Below are 16,458 nucleotides of genomic sequence, written 5' to 3'. Positions count from 1 at the left end.
GTGTCCATGGTATTTTGGGGTGTCCATGATGTTATGGGGTGTCCCCATTAGTTTGAGGTGTCCCTGATGGTTATGGGGTATCCTCAAGTGTTTGGGGTGTCCATGGCGTTTTGGGGTGACCTTGGTGTTTTGGGATGTCCCCATTAGTTTGGGGTGTCTTTTGTTTTGGGGTGTCTTTGGGTTTTAGGGTGTCCCTGATGGTTATGGGGTGGCCTCAAGTCTATGGGGTGTCCCTGGTGTTTTGGGGTGTCCCCATTAGATTGAGGCATCCTTTCTGTTTTGGGGTGTCTTTGGGGTTTAGGGTGTCCCTGATGGTTATGGGATGTCCTCAAGTCTTTGGGGTGTCCATGGCATTTTAGGGTGTCTTTGGGTTTTAGGGTGTTTCTGATGGTTATGGGGTGGCCTCAAGTGTTTAGGGTGTCCATGGCGTTTTGGGATGTCCTTGGTGTTTTGGGGTGTCCATGATATTATGGGGTGTCCCCATTAGTTTGAGGTGTCCCTGATGGTTATGGGGTGTTCTCAAGTGTTTAGAGTGTCCGTGGTGTTATGGGGTGTCCTTGGTGTTTTGGGGTGTCCCCATTAGTTTGAGGTGTCCCTCTTGTTTTAGGGTGTCTTTGGGGTCTTTAGGGTGTCCCTGATGGTTATGGGGTGTCCTCAAGTCTTTGGGGTGTCCATGGCGCTTTGAGGTGTCCTTGCTGTTATGGGATGTCCCCATTAGTTTGAGGTGTCCCCAATGGTTATGGGGTGGCCTCAAGTCTATGGGGTGTCCCTGGTGTTATGGGGTGTCCCTGGTGTTTTGGGGTGTCTTTGGGTTTTAGGGTGTCCCTGATGGTTATGGGGTGGCCTCAAGTCTTTGGGGTGTCTGTGGTGTTATGGGGTGTCCCCATTAGTTTGAGGTGTCCCTGATGGTTGGGGTGTCCTTTGGGTTTGGAGATGTCTATGGTGGTTGGGGACGTCCTCAAGTGTTTGGGGTGTCCGCGGTGTTTTGGGGTGTCCCCATTAGTTTGGGGTGTCCCTCTTGTTTTGGGGTGTCTTTGGGTTTTAGGGTATCCCTGATGGTTACGGGGTGTCCTCAAGTGTTTGGGGTGTCCATGGTGTTTTGGGGTGTCCTTGGTGTTATGAGGTGTTTCCATTAGTTTGGGGTGTCCCTCTTGTTTTGGGGTGTCTTTGGGTTTTAGGGTGTCCCTGATGGTTATGGGGTGGCCTCAAGTCTATGGGGTGTCCCTGGTGTTTTGGGGTGTCCCCATTAGATTGAGGCATCCTTTCTGTTTTGGGGTGTCTTTGGGTTTTAGGGTATCCCTGATGGTTATGGAGTGTTCTCAAGTCTTTGGGGTGTCCATAGTGTTTTGGGGTGTCCCTGTTGTTTTAGGGTGTCCCCATTAGTTTGAGGCATCCTTTCTGTTTTGGGGTGTCTTAGAGTTTTAGGGTGTCCCTGATGGTTGGGGATGTCATCAAGTGTTTGGGGTGTCCCCATTAGTTTGAGGCATCCTTTGTGTTTTGGGGTGTATTTGGGTTTTAGGGTGTCCCTGATGGTTATGGGGTGTCCTCAAGTCTTTGGGCTGTCCATGGCGTTTTGGGGTGTCCCCAAGGGTTTGGGGTGTCCCTCGTTGTTGGGGAGACCCTGAGTCTCCAGCATTTGGATCACCCTTGGAATTTAGGGCAGTCCCCAACTTATAGGGTCGTCTACAACTTATGGGGTTGTCTACAACTTATAGGGCTGTTGCCAACTTATAGGGCTGTCCCCATCTTATAGGGCTGTCCCCAACTTATAGGGTTGTCCCCATCTTATAGGGCTGTTGCCAACTTATAGGGCTGTCCCCAACTTATAGGACTGTCCCCACCTTATAGGGCTGTCCCCAACTTATAGGGTTGTCCCCAACTTATAGGGCTGTCCCCATCTTATGGGGCTGACCCCAACTTATAGGGCTGACCCCAACTTATAGGGTTGTCCCGATCTTATAGGGCTGCTGCCAACTTATAGGGCTGTCCCCATCTTATAGGGCTGACCCCAACTTATAGGGCTGTCCCCAAGTTATAGGGCTGTCCCCAACTTATAGGGTTGTCCCCATCTTATAGGGCTGTCCCCAAGTTATAGGGCTGTCCTTGTTGTTTGGGGGTGTCCCTGGTTGTTTGGAAGCATCCCTTGTGGTTTCCTGTCTCCCCAAATATCCCCATTGTTTGGGAACACCGTCAGCTTTTGGGGTTGTCCCCAACATTTGGGGTGTCCCTGATGGGACATTCTCCACCCTATGGCCTTCTCTACCCTATAACCTTCTCCATCCTATGACGTCCTTGACCCTATAGCCTTCTCCGTCTGATGACCTCCACCCTATAACCTCCTCCACCCTATAACCTCCTCTACCATATAACCTCCTCCACCCCATAACCTTCTTCACCCTATAACCTCCTCCATCCTATGACCTCCTCCACCCTATAACCTCCTCCACCCTATAACCTTCTCCACCCTACAACCTCCCCCATCCTATGAGCTCTTCCATCCAATGATCTCCTCCATCCTATAACCTTCTCCACCCTATAACCTTCTCCACCCTATAACCTCCTCCATCCTATAACCTCCTCCATCTTATGACCTTCTCCATCCTATGAGCTCCTTCACCCTATAACCTCCTCCACCCTATAACCTTCTTCGCCCTATAACCTCCCCCATCGTATAACCTCTTCCATCCAGTGATCTCTTCCATCCTATGTCCTCCTCCACCCTATAACCTTCTCCATCCTATGATGTCCTCGACTCTATAACCTTCTCCACCCCATAACCTTCTTCACCCTATAACCTCCCCCATCCTATGAGCTTCTCCATCCTATAACCTTCTCCATCCTATGACCTTCATCATCCTATAACCCCTTCCCCCCTATGACCTCCTCTACCTTATAAGCTTCTCCACCCTATGACCTCTTCCATCCAATGATCTCCTCCATCCTATAACCTCCTCCATCCTATAACCTTCTCCACCCTATGATGTCCTTGACTCTATAACCTTCTCCATCTGATGATCTCCTCCACCCTATAACCTTCTTCACCCTATAACCTCCTCCACCCTATGACTTCCTCTACCATATAACGTTCTTCACCCTATGCCCTCCTCCATCCTATGACCTCCTTCACCCTATAACCTCCCACATCCTATGAGCTTCTCCATCCTATAACCTTCTCCACCTTATAACCTTCTCCATCCTATAACCTCCCACATCCTATGAGCTTCTCCATCCTATAACCTTCTCCATCCTATAACCTTCTCCACCCTACAACCTCCTCCATCCTATGACCTTCTCCATTCAAATAACCTCCTCCATCCAATGATCTCCTCCGTTCTATGACCTTCTCCATCCTACAACCTCCTCCATCCTACAACCTCCTCCATCCTATGACCTCCTCCATTCAAATGACCTCCTCCATCCAATGATCTCCTCCATCCTATGACCTTCTCCACCCTATAACCTCCTCCATCCTATGACCTCCTTCACCCTATAACCTTCTTCACCCCATAACTTTCTTCTCCCTATAACCTCCCCCATCCTATGAGCTCTTCCATCCAATGATCTCCTCCATCCAATGATCTCCTCCATCCTATGACCTCCTCCACCCTATAACCTTCTCCACCCTATAACCTCTTCCATCCAATGATCTCCTCCACCCTATAACCTTCTCCACCCTATGACCTTTTCCACCCTATAACCTTCTCCACCCTATGACCTTTTCCACCCTATAACCTTCTCCACCCTATGTCCTCCCCCATCCTATGACCTCTTCCATCCAATGATCTCCTCCATCCTATGACCTTCTCCATCCTATAACCTTCTCTATCCTTTGGCCTCCTCCACCCTATAACCTTCTTCATCCTATAACCTTCTCCACCCTATAACCTCTTCCATCCTATGACCTCCTCCATCCTATAACCTCCTTCACCCTATAACCTCCCCCATCCTATAACCTCTTCCATCCAATGATCTCCTCCATTCTATGACCTTCTCCATCCTACAACCTTCACCACCCTATATCCTTCTCCATCCTATGACCTCCTCCACCCTATAACCTTCTCCACCCTATGATGTCCTTGACTCTATAACCTTCTCCATCTGATGACCTCCTCCATCATATGACCTTCTCCATCCTATAACCTCCTCCACCCTATGACTTCCTCCACCATATAACGTCATTCACCCTATGACCTCCTCCACCCTATGACCTCTTCTCCCCCATGACTTCCTCCACCATATAACCTCCTCAACCCTATAACCTCCTCCATCCTATGACCAACTCCATTCACATGTCCTCCTCCATCCAATGATCTCCTCCATCCTATACCCTTCTCCATGCTATACCCTTCTCCATCCTATAACCTTCTCCATACTATGACCTTCTCCACCCTATAACCTCCTCCACCCTATGACCTCTTCCATCCAATGATCTCCTCCATTCTATGACCTTCTCCACCCTATAAACTCCTCTCTCCTATGACTTCCTCCATCCAGTGATCTCCTCCACCCTATGACTTCCTCTACCCTATAACCTTCTCCATCCTATGACCTCCTTGACCCTATAATCTTCTCCATCCTATGACCTCCTCCACCATATAACCACCTCCCCCCTATAACCTTCTTCACCCTATAACCTCCCCCATCCAATAAACTCCTCCATCCTATGACCTCTTCCATCCAATGGTCTCCTCCATCCTATAACCTTCTCCACCCCATAACCTTCTTCACCCTTTAACCTCCCCCATCCTATGAGCTTCTCCATCCTATAACCTTCTCCATCCTATGACCTTCACCACCCTATGACCTTCACCATCCTATGACCTCCTCCATCCTATGACCTCCTCCATTCAAATGACCTCCTCCATCCAATGATCTCCTCCGTCCTATGACCTTCTCCACCCTATATCCTCTTCCATCCTATAACCTTCTCCATCCTATAACCTCCCCCATCCTATGACCTCTTCCATCCAATGATCTCCTCCACCCTATAACCTTCTCCATCCTACGACCTTCACCACCCTATAACCTCCATCCTATGACCTCCTCCACCCTATGACCTTCTCCATCCAATAACCTCCTTCACCCTACGATCTCCTCTATCCTATGACCTCTTCCATCCAATGATCTCCTCTATCCTATGACCTTCTCCATCCTATAACCCCCTCCCCCCTATGACCTCCTCCACCTTATAACCTTCTCCATCCTATGACCTCCTCCACTCTATGATGTCCTTGACTCTATAACCTTCTCCATCCTATAACCTCCTCCACCCTATAACCTCCTCTACCATATAACCTTCTCCAGCCTATAACCTCCTCCATCCTATGACCTCCTCCACCCTATAACCTTCTTCACCCTATAACCTTCTCCACCCTGTGACCTCCTCCATCCTATGACCTCCTCCATTCAAATGACCTCCTCCATCCAATGATCTCCGTTCTATGACCTTCTCCACCCTACAACCTCCTCCATCCTATAACCTCCTCCACCCTATAACCTCCTCCACCCTATAACCTCCTCCACCCTATAACCTCCTCCACCCTATAACCTTCTCCACCCCATAACTTTCTTCTCCCTATAACCTCCCCCATCCTATGAGCTCTTCCATCCAATGATCTCCTCCATCCTATGACCTCCTCCTCCCTATGACCTCTTCCATCCAATGATCTCCATCCTATGACCTTCACCACCCTATATTCTTCTCCATCCTATAACCTCCTCCATCCTATAACCTCCCCCATCCTATGACCTCTTCCATCCAATGATCTCCTCTATCCTATGACCTCCTCTACCCTATAACCTTCTCCATCCAATGACCTCCTTGACCCTATAATCTTATACATCTGATGACCTCCTTCACCCTATAACCTCCTCTGCCATATAACCTTCTCCATCCTATGACCTTCTCCACTCTATGACCTTCTCCATTTTAGGACCTCCTCCACCCTATGACCTCCACCATCCTATAACCTCCTCCACCATGTAACCTCCTCCCCCCCATGACTTCCTCCACCATATAACCTCATTTACCCTATAACCTTCTCCACCCTATAACCTTCTCCACTCTATAACCTCCCCCATCCTATGAGCTCTTCCATCCAATGATCTCCTCCATCCTATAACCTTCTCCACCCCATAACCTTCTCCACCCTATAACCTCCTCCATCCTATGACCTCCTCCATTCAAATGACCTCCTCCATCCAATGATCTCCTCCATCCTATGACCTTCTCCATCCTATAACCTTCTCCATCCTATAACCTCCTCCTCCCTATGTCCTCCCCCATCCTATGACCTCTTCCATCCAATGATCTCCTCCACCCTATAACCTTCTCCATCCTACGACCTTCACCACCCTATAACCTCCATCCTATGACCTCCTCCATCCTATGACTTTCTCCATTTTAGGACCTCCTCCACCCTATGACCTTCTCCATCCAATAACCTCCTTCACCCTACGATCTCCTCTATCCTATGACCTCCTCCATTCAGTGATCTCCTCCATCCTATGACCTTCTCCATCCTATAACCTCCTCCACCCTATGACTTCCTCTACCATATAACGTCCTTCACCCTATGCCCTCCTCCATCCTATGACCTCCTTCACCCTATAACCTCCCACATCCTATGAGCTTCTCCATCCTATAACCTTCTCCACCCTTCAACCTCCTCCATCCTATGACCTTCTCCATTCAAATGACCTCCTCCATCCAATGATCTCCTCTGTTCTATGACCTCCTCCACCCTATAACCTTCTCCATCCAATGACCTCCTTCATCCTATAACCTTCTCCACCCAATAAACCTTCTCCAGCCTATGACCTCCTCCATTCAATGACCTCCTCCATCCAATGATTTCCTCTGTCTTACGACCTTTTCCATCCTATAACCTTCTCCGTCCTATGACCTCCTCCACCCTATAACCTCCCCCATCCTATGACCTCTTCCATCCAATGATCTCCACCATATAACTGCCTCCCCATTATAACCTCCTCCACCCTATAACCTCTTCCCCCCCATGACCTCCTCCACCCAACGACCTCCCCCCACAACCACCACCATCCTATAACCTCCTCCCCCCTGTGACCTCCTCCACCCTATGACCTTCTCCATCCTATTACCTCCTCCATCCTATAACCTCCTCCATCCTATAACGTCCTCCATCCTATGACCTCTTCCATCCTATGACCTCCTCCACCATATAACCTTCTCTACCCTATATCCTTCTCCATCCTATGACCTTCCCCATCCTATAACCTTCTCCACCCTATGACCTCCTCCATTCAAATGACCTCCTCCATCCAATAATCTCCTCCACCCTATACCCTTCTCCACCCTATAACCTTCTCCACTCTATAACCTCCTCCATCCTATGACCTCTTCCATCCAATGATCTCCTCCATCCTATGACCTCCTCCACCCTATAACCTTCTCCATCCTATAACCTTCTCCACCCTACAACCTCCTCCATCCTATGACCTTCTCCATTCAAATGACCTCCTCCATCCTATGATCTCCTCCATCCTATGTCCTCCTCCACCATAAAACCACCTCCCCCCTATAACCTTCTTCACCCTATAACCTCCCCCATCCCATAAACTCCTCCATCCTATGACCTCTTCCATCCAATGATCTCCTCCATCCTATAACCTTCTCCACCCCATAACCTTCTTCACCCTTTAACCTCCCCCATCCTATGAGCTTCTCCATCCTATAACCTTCTCCACCCTATAACCTTCTCCACCCTATAACGTTCTCCACTCTATAACCTCCCCCATCCTATGAGCTCTTCCATCCAATGATCTCCTCCATCCTATAACCTTCTCCACCCTATAACCTCCTCCATCCTATGACCTCCTCCATCCTATGACCTCCTCCATTCAAATGACCTCCTCCATCCAATGATCTCCTCCACCCTATAACCTTCTCCACCCCATAACCTTCTTCACCCTATAACCTCCTCCATCCTATGACCACCTCCATTCAAATGAACTCCTCCATACAATGATCTCCTCCATCCTATAACCTCCTCCATCCTATAACCTCCTCCATCCTATGACCTCTTCCATCCTATGACCTCCTCCACCATATAACCTTCTCTACCCTATATCCTTCTCCATCCTATGACCTTCCCCATCCTATAACCTTCTCCACCCTATGACCTCCTCCATTCAAATGACCTCCTCCATCCAATGATCTCCTCCGTTCTATGACCTCCTCCACCCTACAACCTCCTCCATCCTATGACCTCCTTCACCCTATAACCTCCCCCATCCTATGACCTCTTCCATCCAATGATCTCCTCTATCCTATAACCTTCTCCATCCTATGATGTCCTCGACTGTATAACCTTCTCCATCTGATGACCTCCTCCACCCTATAACCTCCTCTACCATATAACCTTCTCCACCCTATAACCTTCTTCACCCTATAACCTCCTTCACCCTATAACCTCCCCCATCCTATAACCTCTTCCATCCAATGATCTCCTCCATTCTATGACCTTCTCCATCCTACAACCTTCACCACCCTATATCCTTCTCCATCCTATGACCTCCTCCACCCCATAACCTTCTCCACCCTATGATGTCCTTGACTCTATAACCTTCTCCATCTGATGATCTCCTCCATCATATGACCTTCTCCATCCTATAACCTCCTCCACCCTATGACTTCCTCTACCATATAACGTCATTCACCCTATGCCCTCCTCCACCCTATGACCTCTTCCCCCCCATGACTTCCTCCACCTTATAACCTCCTCAACCCTACACCCTTCTCCATCCTATAACCTTCTCCACCCTATAACCTTCTCCATCCTATAACCTTCTTCACCCTATAACCTCCCACATCCTATGAGCTTCTCCATCCTATAACCTTCTCCATCCTATAACCTTCTCCATCCTATAACCTCCCCCATCCTATGAGCTTCTCCATCCTATAACCTTCTCCATCCTATAACCTTCTCCACCCTACAACCTCCTCCATCCTATGACCTCCTCCATTCAAATGACCTCCTCCATCCAATGATCTCCTCCGTTCTATGACCTTCTCCATCCTACAACCTCCTCCATCCTATAACCTCCTTCACCCTATAACCTCCCCCATCCTATAACCTCTTCCATCCAGTGATCTCCTCCATCCTATGACCTTCTCCATCCTACAACCTTCACCACCCTATATCCTTCTCCATCCTATGACCTCCTCCACCCTGTAACCTTCTCCACCCTATGATGTCCTTGACTCTGTAACCTTCTCCATCTGATGACCTCCTCCATCCTATGATCTCCTCCACCTTATAACCTCCTCCATCCTATAACCTCTTCCATCCAATGACCTCCTCCATCCTATGACCTTCTCCATCCTATAACCTCCTCCACCCTATGACTTCCTCTACCATATAACTTCCTTCACCCTATGACCTCCTCCATCCTATGACCTCCTTCACCCTATAACCTTCTCCATCCTATAACCTTCTCCACCCTATAACCTTCTCCATCCTATAACCTTCCCCCCCCTAACCGCTCTCTCCCATCCATCGCCCTCAGTCAGAAGACCTGGGTGCCTGCGCCCAGTTTGAGGGCAGCCGTCAGAGCAGGAACATGATGCCGAGCGCCAGCTGCGTCTTCCCCACCTTCAACCTACGCAAACCATCCTCGGAGACGGACATTGAGAACTGGGCCTCCAAACACTTCAACAAACACACTCAAGGCCTCTTCCGCCGCAAGGTTTCCATCGCCAACATGTTGGCGTGGAGCAGCGAGTCCATCAAGAAGCCCATGATCATGACCAACGACCGCAACGTCAAGAAAGAAGCTTGCGAGATCTTCAAGCTCATCCAAATGTACATGGGGGACCGCAGAGCCAAAACCGACCAACTCAACGTGGCTTTAGAGATCGCCACCAAAGGTTGGAGCGTTCAAGGCTTGAGGGACGAGCTCTACATCCAACTGTGCAGGCAGACCACCGAGAACTTCCGATACGAGAGCTTGGCACGGGGCTGGGAGCTGATGGCCATTTGTTTGGCCTTCTTCCCACCCACACCTAAATTCCATTCGTATTTGGAAGGATACATCTATCGGCACATGGATCCGGTCAACGACACCAAAGGTAGGATGGGAACAACACGATGAGTTGCTTTCGGTCCCAATTATTGCTGTTGTAACTTGGTTTTTTGGGGTCATTTTTGCTTTTGCTGCTGTTGTAACTCGGTTTTTTGGGGGTTAATTCGATTTGGTCCCACTTGTTGCTGTTGTAACTCGGTTTTATGGGGTTAATTCGATTTGGTCCCATTTAGTGCTGTTGGAACTCGGTTTTTTGGGCTCATTTTTGCTTTTGTTCCCACTTGTTGCTGTTGTAACTCGGTTTTTTGGGGTCATTTTTGCTTTTGTTCCCACTTGTTGCTGTTGTAACTCGGTTTCTTGGGGTTTTTTGGGGTCATTTTTGCTTTCGGTCCCACTTGTTGCTGTTGTAACTCGGTTTTTTGGGGTCATTTTTGCTTTCGGTCCCACTTGTTGCTGTTGTAACTCGGTTTTTGGGGTCATTTTTGCTTTCGGTCCCACTTGTTGCTGTTGTAACTCGGTTTTTTGGGGTCATTTTTGCTTTCGGTCCCAATTATTGCTGTTGTAACTTGGTTTTATGGGGTTAATTCGATTTGGTCCCATTTATTGCTGTTGGAACTTGGTTTTTTTGGGGTCATTTTTGCTTTCGGTCCCACTTGTTGCTGTTGTAACTCGGTTTTTGGGGTCATTTTTGCTTTCGGTCCCATTTGTTGCTGTTGTAACTCGGTTTTTTGGGGTCATTTTTGCTTTCGGTCCCACTTGTTGCTGTTGTAACTCGTTTTTTTGGGGTTAATTTGCTTTCGGTCCCACTTGTTGCTGTTGTAACTCGGTTTTTTAGGGTCATTTTTGCTTTCGGTCCCACTTGTTGCTGTTGTAACTCGGTTTTTTGGGGTTAATTTCCTTTCGGTCCCACTTGTTGCTGTTGTAACTCGGTTTTTTGGGGTTAATTTGCTTTCGGTCCCACTTGTTGCTGTTGTAACTCGGTTTTTTGGGGTCATTTTTGCTTTCGGTCCCACTTGTTGCTGTTGTAACTCGGTTTTATGGGGTTAATTTCCTTTTGGTCCCACTTGTTGCTGTTGTAACTCGGTTTTTTGGGGTCATTTTTGCTTTCGGTCCCACTTGTTGCTGTTGTAACTCGGTTTTTTGGGGTTAATTTGCTTTCGGTCCCACTTGTTGCTGTTGTAACTCGGTTTTTTGGGGTTAATTTCCTTTCGGTCCCACTTGTTGCTGTTGTAACTCGGTTTTTGGGGTCATTTTCCCTTTCGGTCCCACTTGTTGCTGTTGTAACTCGGTTTTTTGGGGTCATTTTTGCTTTCGGTCCCACTTGTTGCTGTTGTAACTCGGTTTTTTGGGGTTAATTTCCTTTCGGTCCCATTTATTGCTGTTGTAACTTGTTTTTTTGGGGTCATTTTTGCTTTCGGTCCCACTTGTTGCTGTTGTAACTCGTTTTTTGGGGTTAATTTGCTTTCGGTCCCACTTGTTGCTGTTGTAACTCGGTTTTTTGGGGTCATTTTTGCTTTCGGTCCCACTTGTTGCTGTTGTAACTCGGTTTTTTGGGGTTAATTTGCTTTCGGTCCCACTTGTTGCTGTTGTAACTCGGTTTTTTGGGGTTAATTTGCTTTCGGTCCCATTTATTGCTGTTGTAACTCAGTTTTTTGGGGTTAATTTTTGCTTTCGGTCCCACTTGTTGCTGTTGTAACTCAGTTTTTTGGGGTTAATTTTTGCTTTCAGTCCCACTTGTTGCTGTTGTAACTCGGTTTTTTGGGCTCATTTTTGCTTTCGGTCCCACTTGTTGCTGTTGTAACTCGGTTTTTTGGGGTCATTTTTGCTTTCGGTCCCACTTGTTGCTGTTGTAACTCGGTTTTTTGGGGTTAATTTGCTTTCGGTCCCATTTATTGCTGTTGTAACTCGGTTTTTTTGGGGTCATTTTCCCTTTCGGTCCCACTTGTTGCTGTTGTAACTCGGTTTTTTGGGGTCATTTTTGCTTTCGGTCCCACTTGTTGCTGTTGTAACTCGGTTTTTTGGGGTTAATTTGCTTTCGGTCCCACTTGTTGCTGTTGTAACTCGGTTTTTTGGGGTTAATTTGCTTTTGTTCCCACTTGTTGCTGTTGTAACTCGGTTTTTTGGGGTTAATTTCCTTTCGGTCCCACTTGTTGCTGTTGTAACTCGGTTTTTTGGGCTCATTTTTGCTTTCGGTCCCACTTGTTGCTGTTGTAACTCGGTTTTATGGGGTTAATTCGATTTGGTCCCATTTATTGCTGTTGGAACTCGGTTTTTTGGGCTCATTTTCCCTTTCGGTCCCACTTGTTGCTGTTGTAACTCGGTTTTTTGGGGTCATTTTTGCTTTCGGTCCCACTTGTTGCTGTTGTAACTCGGTTTTTTTGGGGTTAATTTGCTTTCGGTCCCACTTGTTGCTGTTGGAACTCGGTTTTTTGGGGTTAATTTGCTTTCGGTCCCACTTGTTGCTGTTGGAACTCGTTTTTTGGGGTCATTTTTGCTTTCGGTCCCACTTGTTGCTGTTGTAACTCGGTTTTTTGGGGTCATTTTTGCTTTCGGTCCCACTTGTTGCTGTTGTAACTCGGTTTTTTGGGGTTAATTTGCTTTCGGTCCCACTTGTTGCTGTTGTAACTCGGTTTTTAGGGTCATTTTTGCTTTTGGTCCCACTTGTTGCTGTTGTAACTCGGTCGATGACATCTCAGGGTCCATCTGGTCCAATGTCCCCACTCTGATAGGGACACCCATAGCTCTGCCCCATGGCCAAGCAGTTCACGGCCTTTCAGCCTTACACCACAGTGACCTGGTGGCCATGAGACGTGCCACGGTGACATGGTGGCCATGTCCAGTCAGGGACAACATCCCCCCTCAAAGCTACGGTACCCCGCAGACCCCCCAGCTCCCTTCAGCAGAGGAACCACCATCTCATTTTGTCTCCATGGCACTGTCCACCAACCCTACCACTAACCATCAATATCCCAGAACCCATCAACAAACTCCAAATCACCATCAACAACAACCCAAAACCCAACAAGAACCCAAAAATCACCATCAATAACCCAAAACCCAACAACAACCCCAAAATCAACATCAACAACCCAAAACCCAACAACAACCCCAAAATCAACATCAACAACCCAAAACCCACCAACAACCCCAATAATGACCATTAACAACAACCCAAAACCCACCAACAACCCCAAAATCACCATCAATAACCCCAAACCCACCAACAACCCAAAAACCAACAACCCAAAACCCACCACCTCCCCAGAAACCAACAACCCAAAGAGCCAACACCACCACCAACCCAAAACCCACCACCAACAACTAGAAGCCCACCAAGAACCCCAAAACCACCACCAACAACCCGAAGCCCACCATCACCAATAACAACCCAAAACCCACCATCAACAACAACCCAAAACCCATCAGCAACAACCCAAACCCACCAGCAACAACAACCCAAACCCCACCAAGAACCCAAAACCCACCATCAACAACCCAAAACCCACCAACAACCCCAAATATCAACATCAATAACCCAAAACCCACCAACAAACCAAAAATCAACATAAACAACAACCCAAAAACCACCAAAAACCCAAAAATCAACATCAATAACCCAAAACCCACCAGCAACGACCCAAAAATCACCATCAACAACAACCCAAAACCCACCAACAACCCCAAAATCAACATCAACAACAACCCAAAACCCACCAAAAACCCAAAAATCAACATCAACAACCCAAATCCCATCAACAACCCCAAAATCACCATCAATAACAACCCAAAACCCACCAACAACCCCAAAATCACCATCAACAACAACCCAAAACCCACCAACGACCCAAAAATCACCATCAATAACCCAAAACCGAACAACAACCCCAAAATCACCACCAACAACAACCCAAAACCCAACAAGAACCCAAAAATCACCATCAACAACAACCCAAAACCCAACAACAACCCCAAAATCAACGTCAATAACCCAAAACCCACCAACAACCCAAAAATCACCATTAACAGCAACCCAAAACCCACCAACAAACCAAAAATCAACATCAATAACCCAAAACTCACCAACAACCCAAAAATCACTATTAACAACAACCCAAAACCCACCAACAACCCCAAACCCACCAACAACAACCCAAACCCCACCAAGAACCCAAAAACCACCACCAATACCAACCCAACACCCACCATCACCACCAGCAACCGAAACCACACCATCATGGACCCAAAACCCACCATCACCACCAACCCCAAACCCACAACCACATTGGTTTGGTCCCATCCATCCCCCATTGATTTGGTCCCATTTGGTCCCATTTATCCCCCATTGGTTTGGCCCCATTCATCCCCCATTGGTTTGGCCCCATTCATCCCCCATTGGTTTGGTCCCATCCCCCATTAGTTTGGTCCCATTTGATCCCATCCATCCCATTGGTTTGGCCCCATCCATCCCCTATTGATTTGCTCCCATTCCCCATTGGTTTGGTCCCATCCATCCCCTATTGATTTGGTTCCATCCCCCATTAGTTTGGTCCCATTTGGTCCCATCCATCCCCCATTGATTTGGTCCCATCCATCCCCCATTGATTTGGTCCCATCCATCCCCCATTGATTTGGTCCCATTCATCCCCTATTGATTTGGTCCCATCCATCCCCCATTGATTTGGTCCCATCCCCCATTGGTTTGATCCCATCCATACCCCATTGATTTGGCCCCATCCATCCCCTATTGATTTGGTTCCATCTATCCCCCATTGATTTGGTCCCATCCATCCCCCATTGATTTGGTCCCATTCATCCCCTATTGATTTGGTCCCATCCATCCCCCATTGGTTTGGTCCCATCCATCCCCCATTGATTTGGTCCCATCCCCCATTGGTTTGATCCCATCCATACCCCACTGATTTGGCCCCATCCATCCCCCATTGGTTTGGTCCCATCCATCCCCCATTGGTTTGGTCCCATCCCCCATTGATTTGGCCCCATCCATCCCATTGGTTTGATCCCATCCCCTATTGGTTTGGCCCCATCCCCCATTGGTTTGGTCCCATCCCCCATTGGTTTGAGCCCATCCATCCCATTGATTTGGTCCCATCCATCCCCTATTGGTTTGGCCCCATCCCCCATTGGTTTGGTCCCATCCATCCCCCATTGGTGTGGCCCCATCCATCCCCTATTGATTTGGCCCCATCCATCCCCCATTGATTTGGCCCCATCCATCCCCTATTGATTTGGCCCCATCCATCCCCCATTGGTTTGATCCCATCCATCCCCTATTTATTTGGTCCCATCCATCCCATTGGTTTGGTCCCATTTATCCCCCATTGGTTTGGTCCCATCCATCCCCTATTGATTTGGTTCCATCCCCCATTAGTTTGGTCCCATTTGGTCCCATTCATCCCCCATTGGTTTGGTCCCATCCATCCCATTGATTTGGTCCCATCCCCCATTGGTTTGGTCCCATCCATCCCCCATTGATTTGGTCCCATCCATCCCCCATTGATTTGGCCCCATCCATCTCATTGATTTGGTCCCATCCATCCCCTATTGGTTTGTTCCCATCCCCTATTGATTTGGTCCCATCCCCCATTAGTTTGGTCCCATCCATCCCCCATTGATTTGGTCCCATCCCCCATTGGTTTGGCCCCATACATCCCATTGGTTTGGTCCCATTTATCCCCCATTGGTTTGGTCCCATCCATCCCCTATTGATTTGGTTCCATCCCCCATTAGTTTGGTCCCATTTGGTCCCATTCATCCCCCATTGGTTTGGTCCCATCCATCCCATTGATTTGGTCCCATCCCCCATTGGTTTGGTCCCATCCATCCCCCATTGATTTGGTCCCATCCATCCCCCATTGATTTGGCCCCATCCATCCCATTGATTTGGTCCCATCCATCCCCTATTGGTTTGTTCCCATCCCCTATTGATTTGGTCCCATCCCCCATTAGTTTGGTCCCATCCATCCCCCATTGATTTGGCCCCATCCATCCCATTGATTTGGTCCCATCCATCCCCTATTGGTTTGTTCCCATCCCCTATTGATTTGGTCCCATCCCCCATTAGTTTGGTCCCATCCATCCCCCATTGGTTTGGTCCCATCCCCCATTGGTTTGGCCCCATACATCCCATTGGTTTGGTCCCATTTATCCCCCATTGATTTGGCCCCATCCATCCCCTATTGATTTGGTTCCATCCCCCATTGGTTTGGTCCCATCCCCCATTGATTTGGCCCCATCCATCCCCTATTGATTTGGTCCCATCCCCCATTGGTTTGGTCCCATCCATCCCCTATTGGTTTGGTCCCATCCACCCCATTGATTTGGTTTCATCCATCCCCCATTGGTTTGGTCCCATCCATCCCCCATTGGTTTGGTCCC

General features: G+C 48.2%; 1 protein-coding gene across 1 annotated transcript in view; it reads left to right on the top strand.

The window, feature by feature from the left end:
• ARHGAP39 (Rho GTPase activating protein 39) overlaps nt 1-16,458 on the top strand; it is a gene marked incomplete at its 3' end in the record, with an annotated part of 115,383 nt that overhangs the window by 74,946 nt on the left and 23,979 nt on the right. Inside the window, exon 5 of the mRNA XM_072330602.1 lies at nt 9,547-10,108. Coding sequence (XP_072186703.1) covers nt 9,547-10,108 — 562 coding nt within the window. The remainder of the gene's footprint in view (nt 1-9,546; nt 10,109-16,458) is intronic.

Source organism: Excalfactoria chinensis, chromosome 2, assembly GCF_039878825.1.
Source record: "Excalfactoria chinensis isolate bCotChi1 chromosome 2, bCotChi1.hap2, whole genome shotgun sequence".
In the NCBI taxonomy this organism is placed as follows: Eukaryota; Metazoa; Chordata; class Aves; order Galliformes; family Phasianidae; genus Excalfactoria; species Excalfactoria chinensis.
This window is presented reverse-complemented; position numbering and strand designations above follow the sequence as displayed.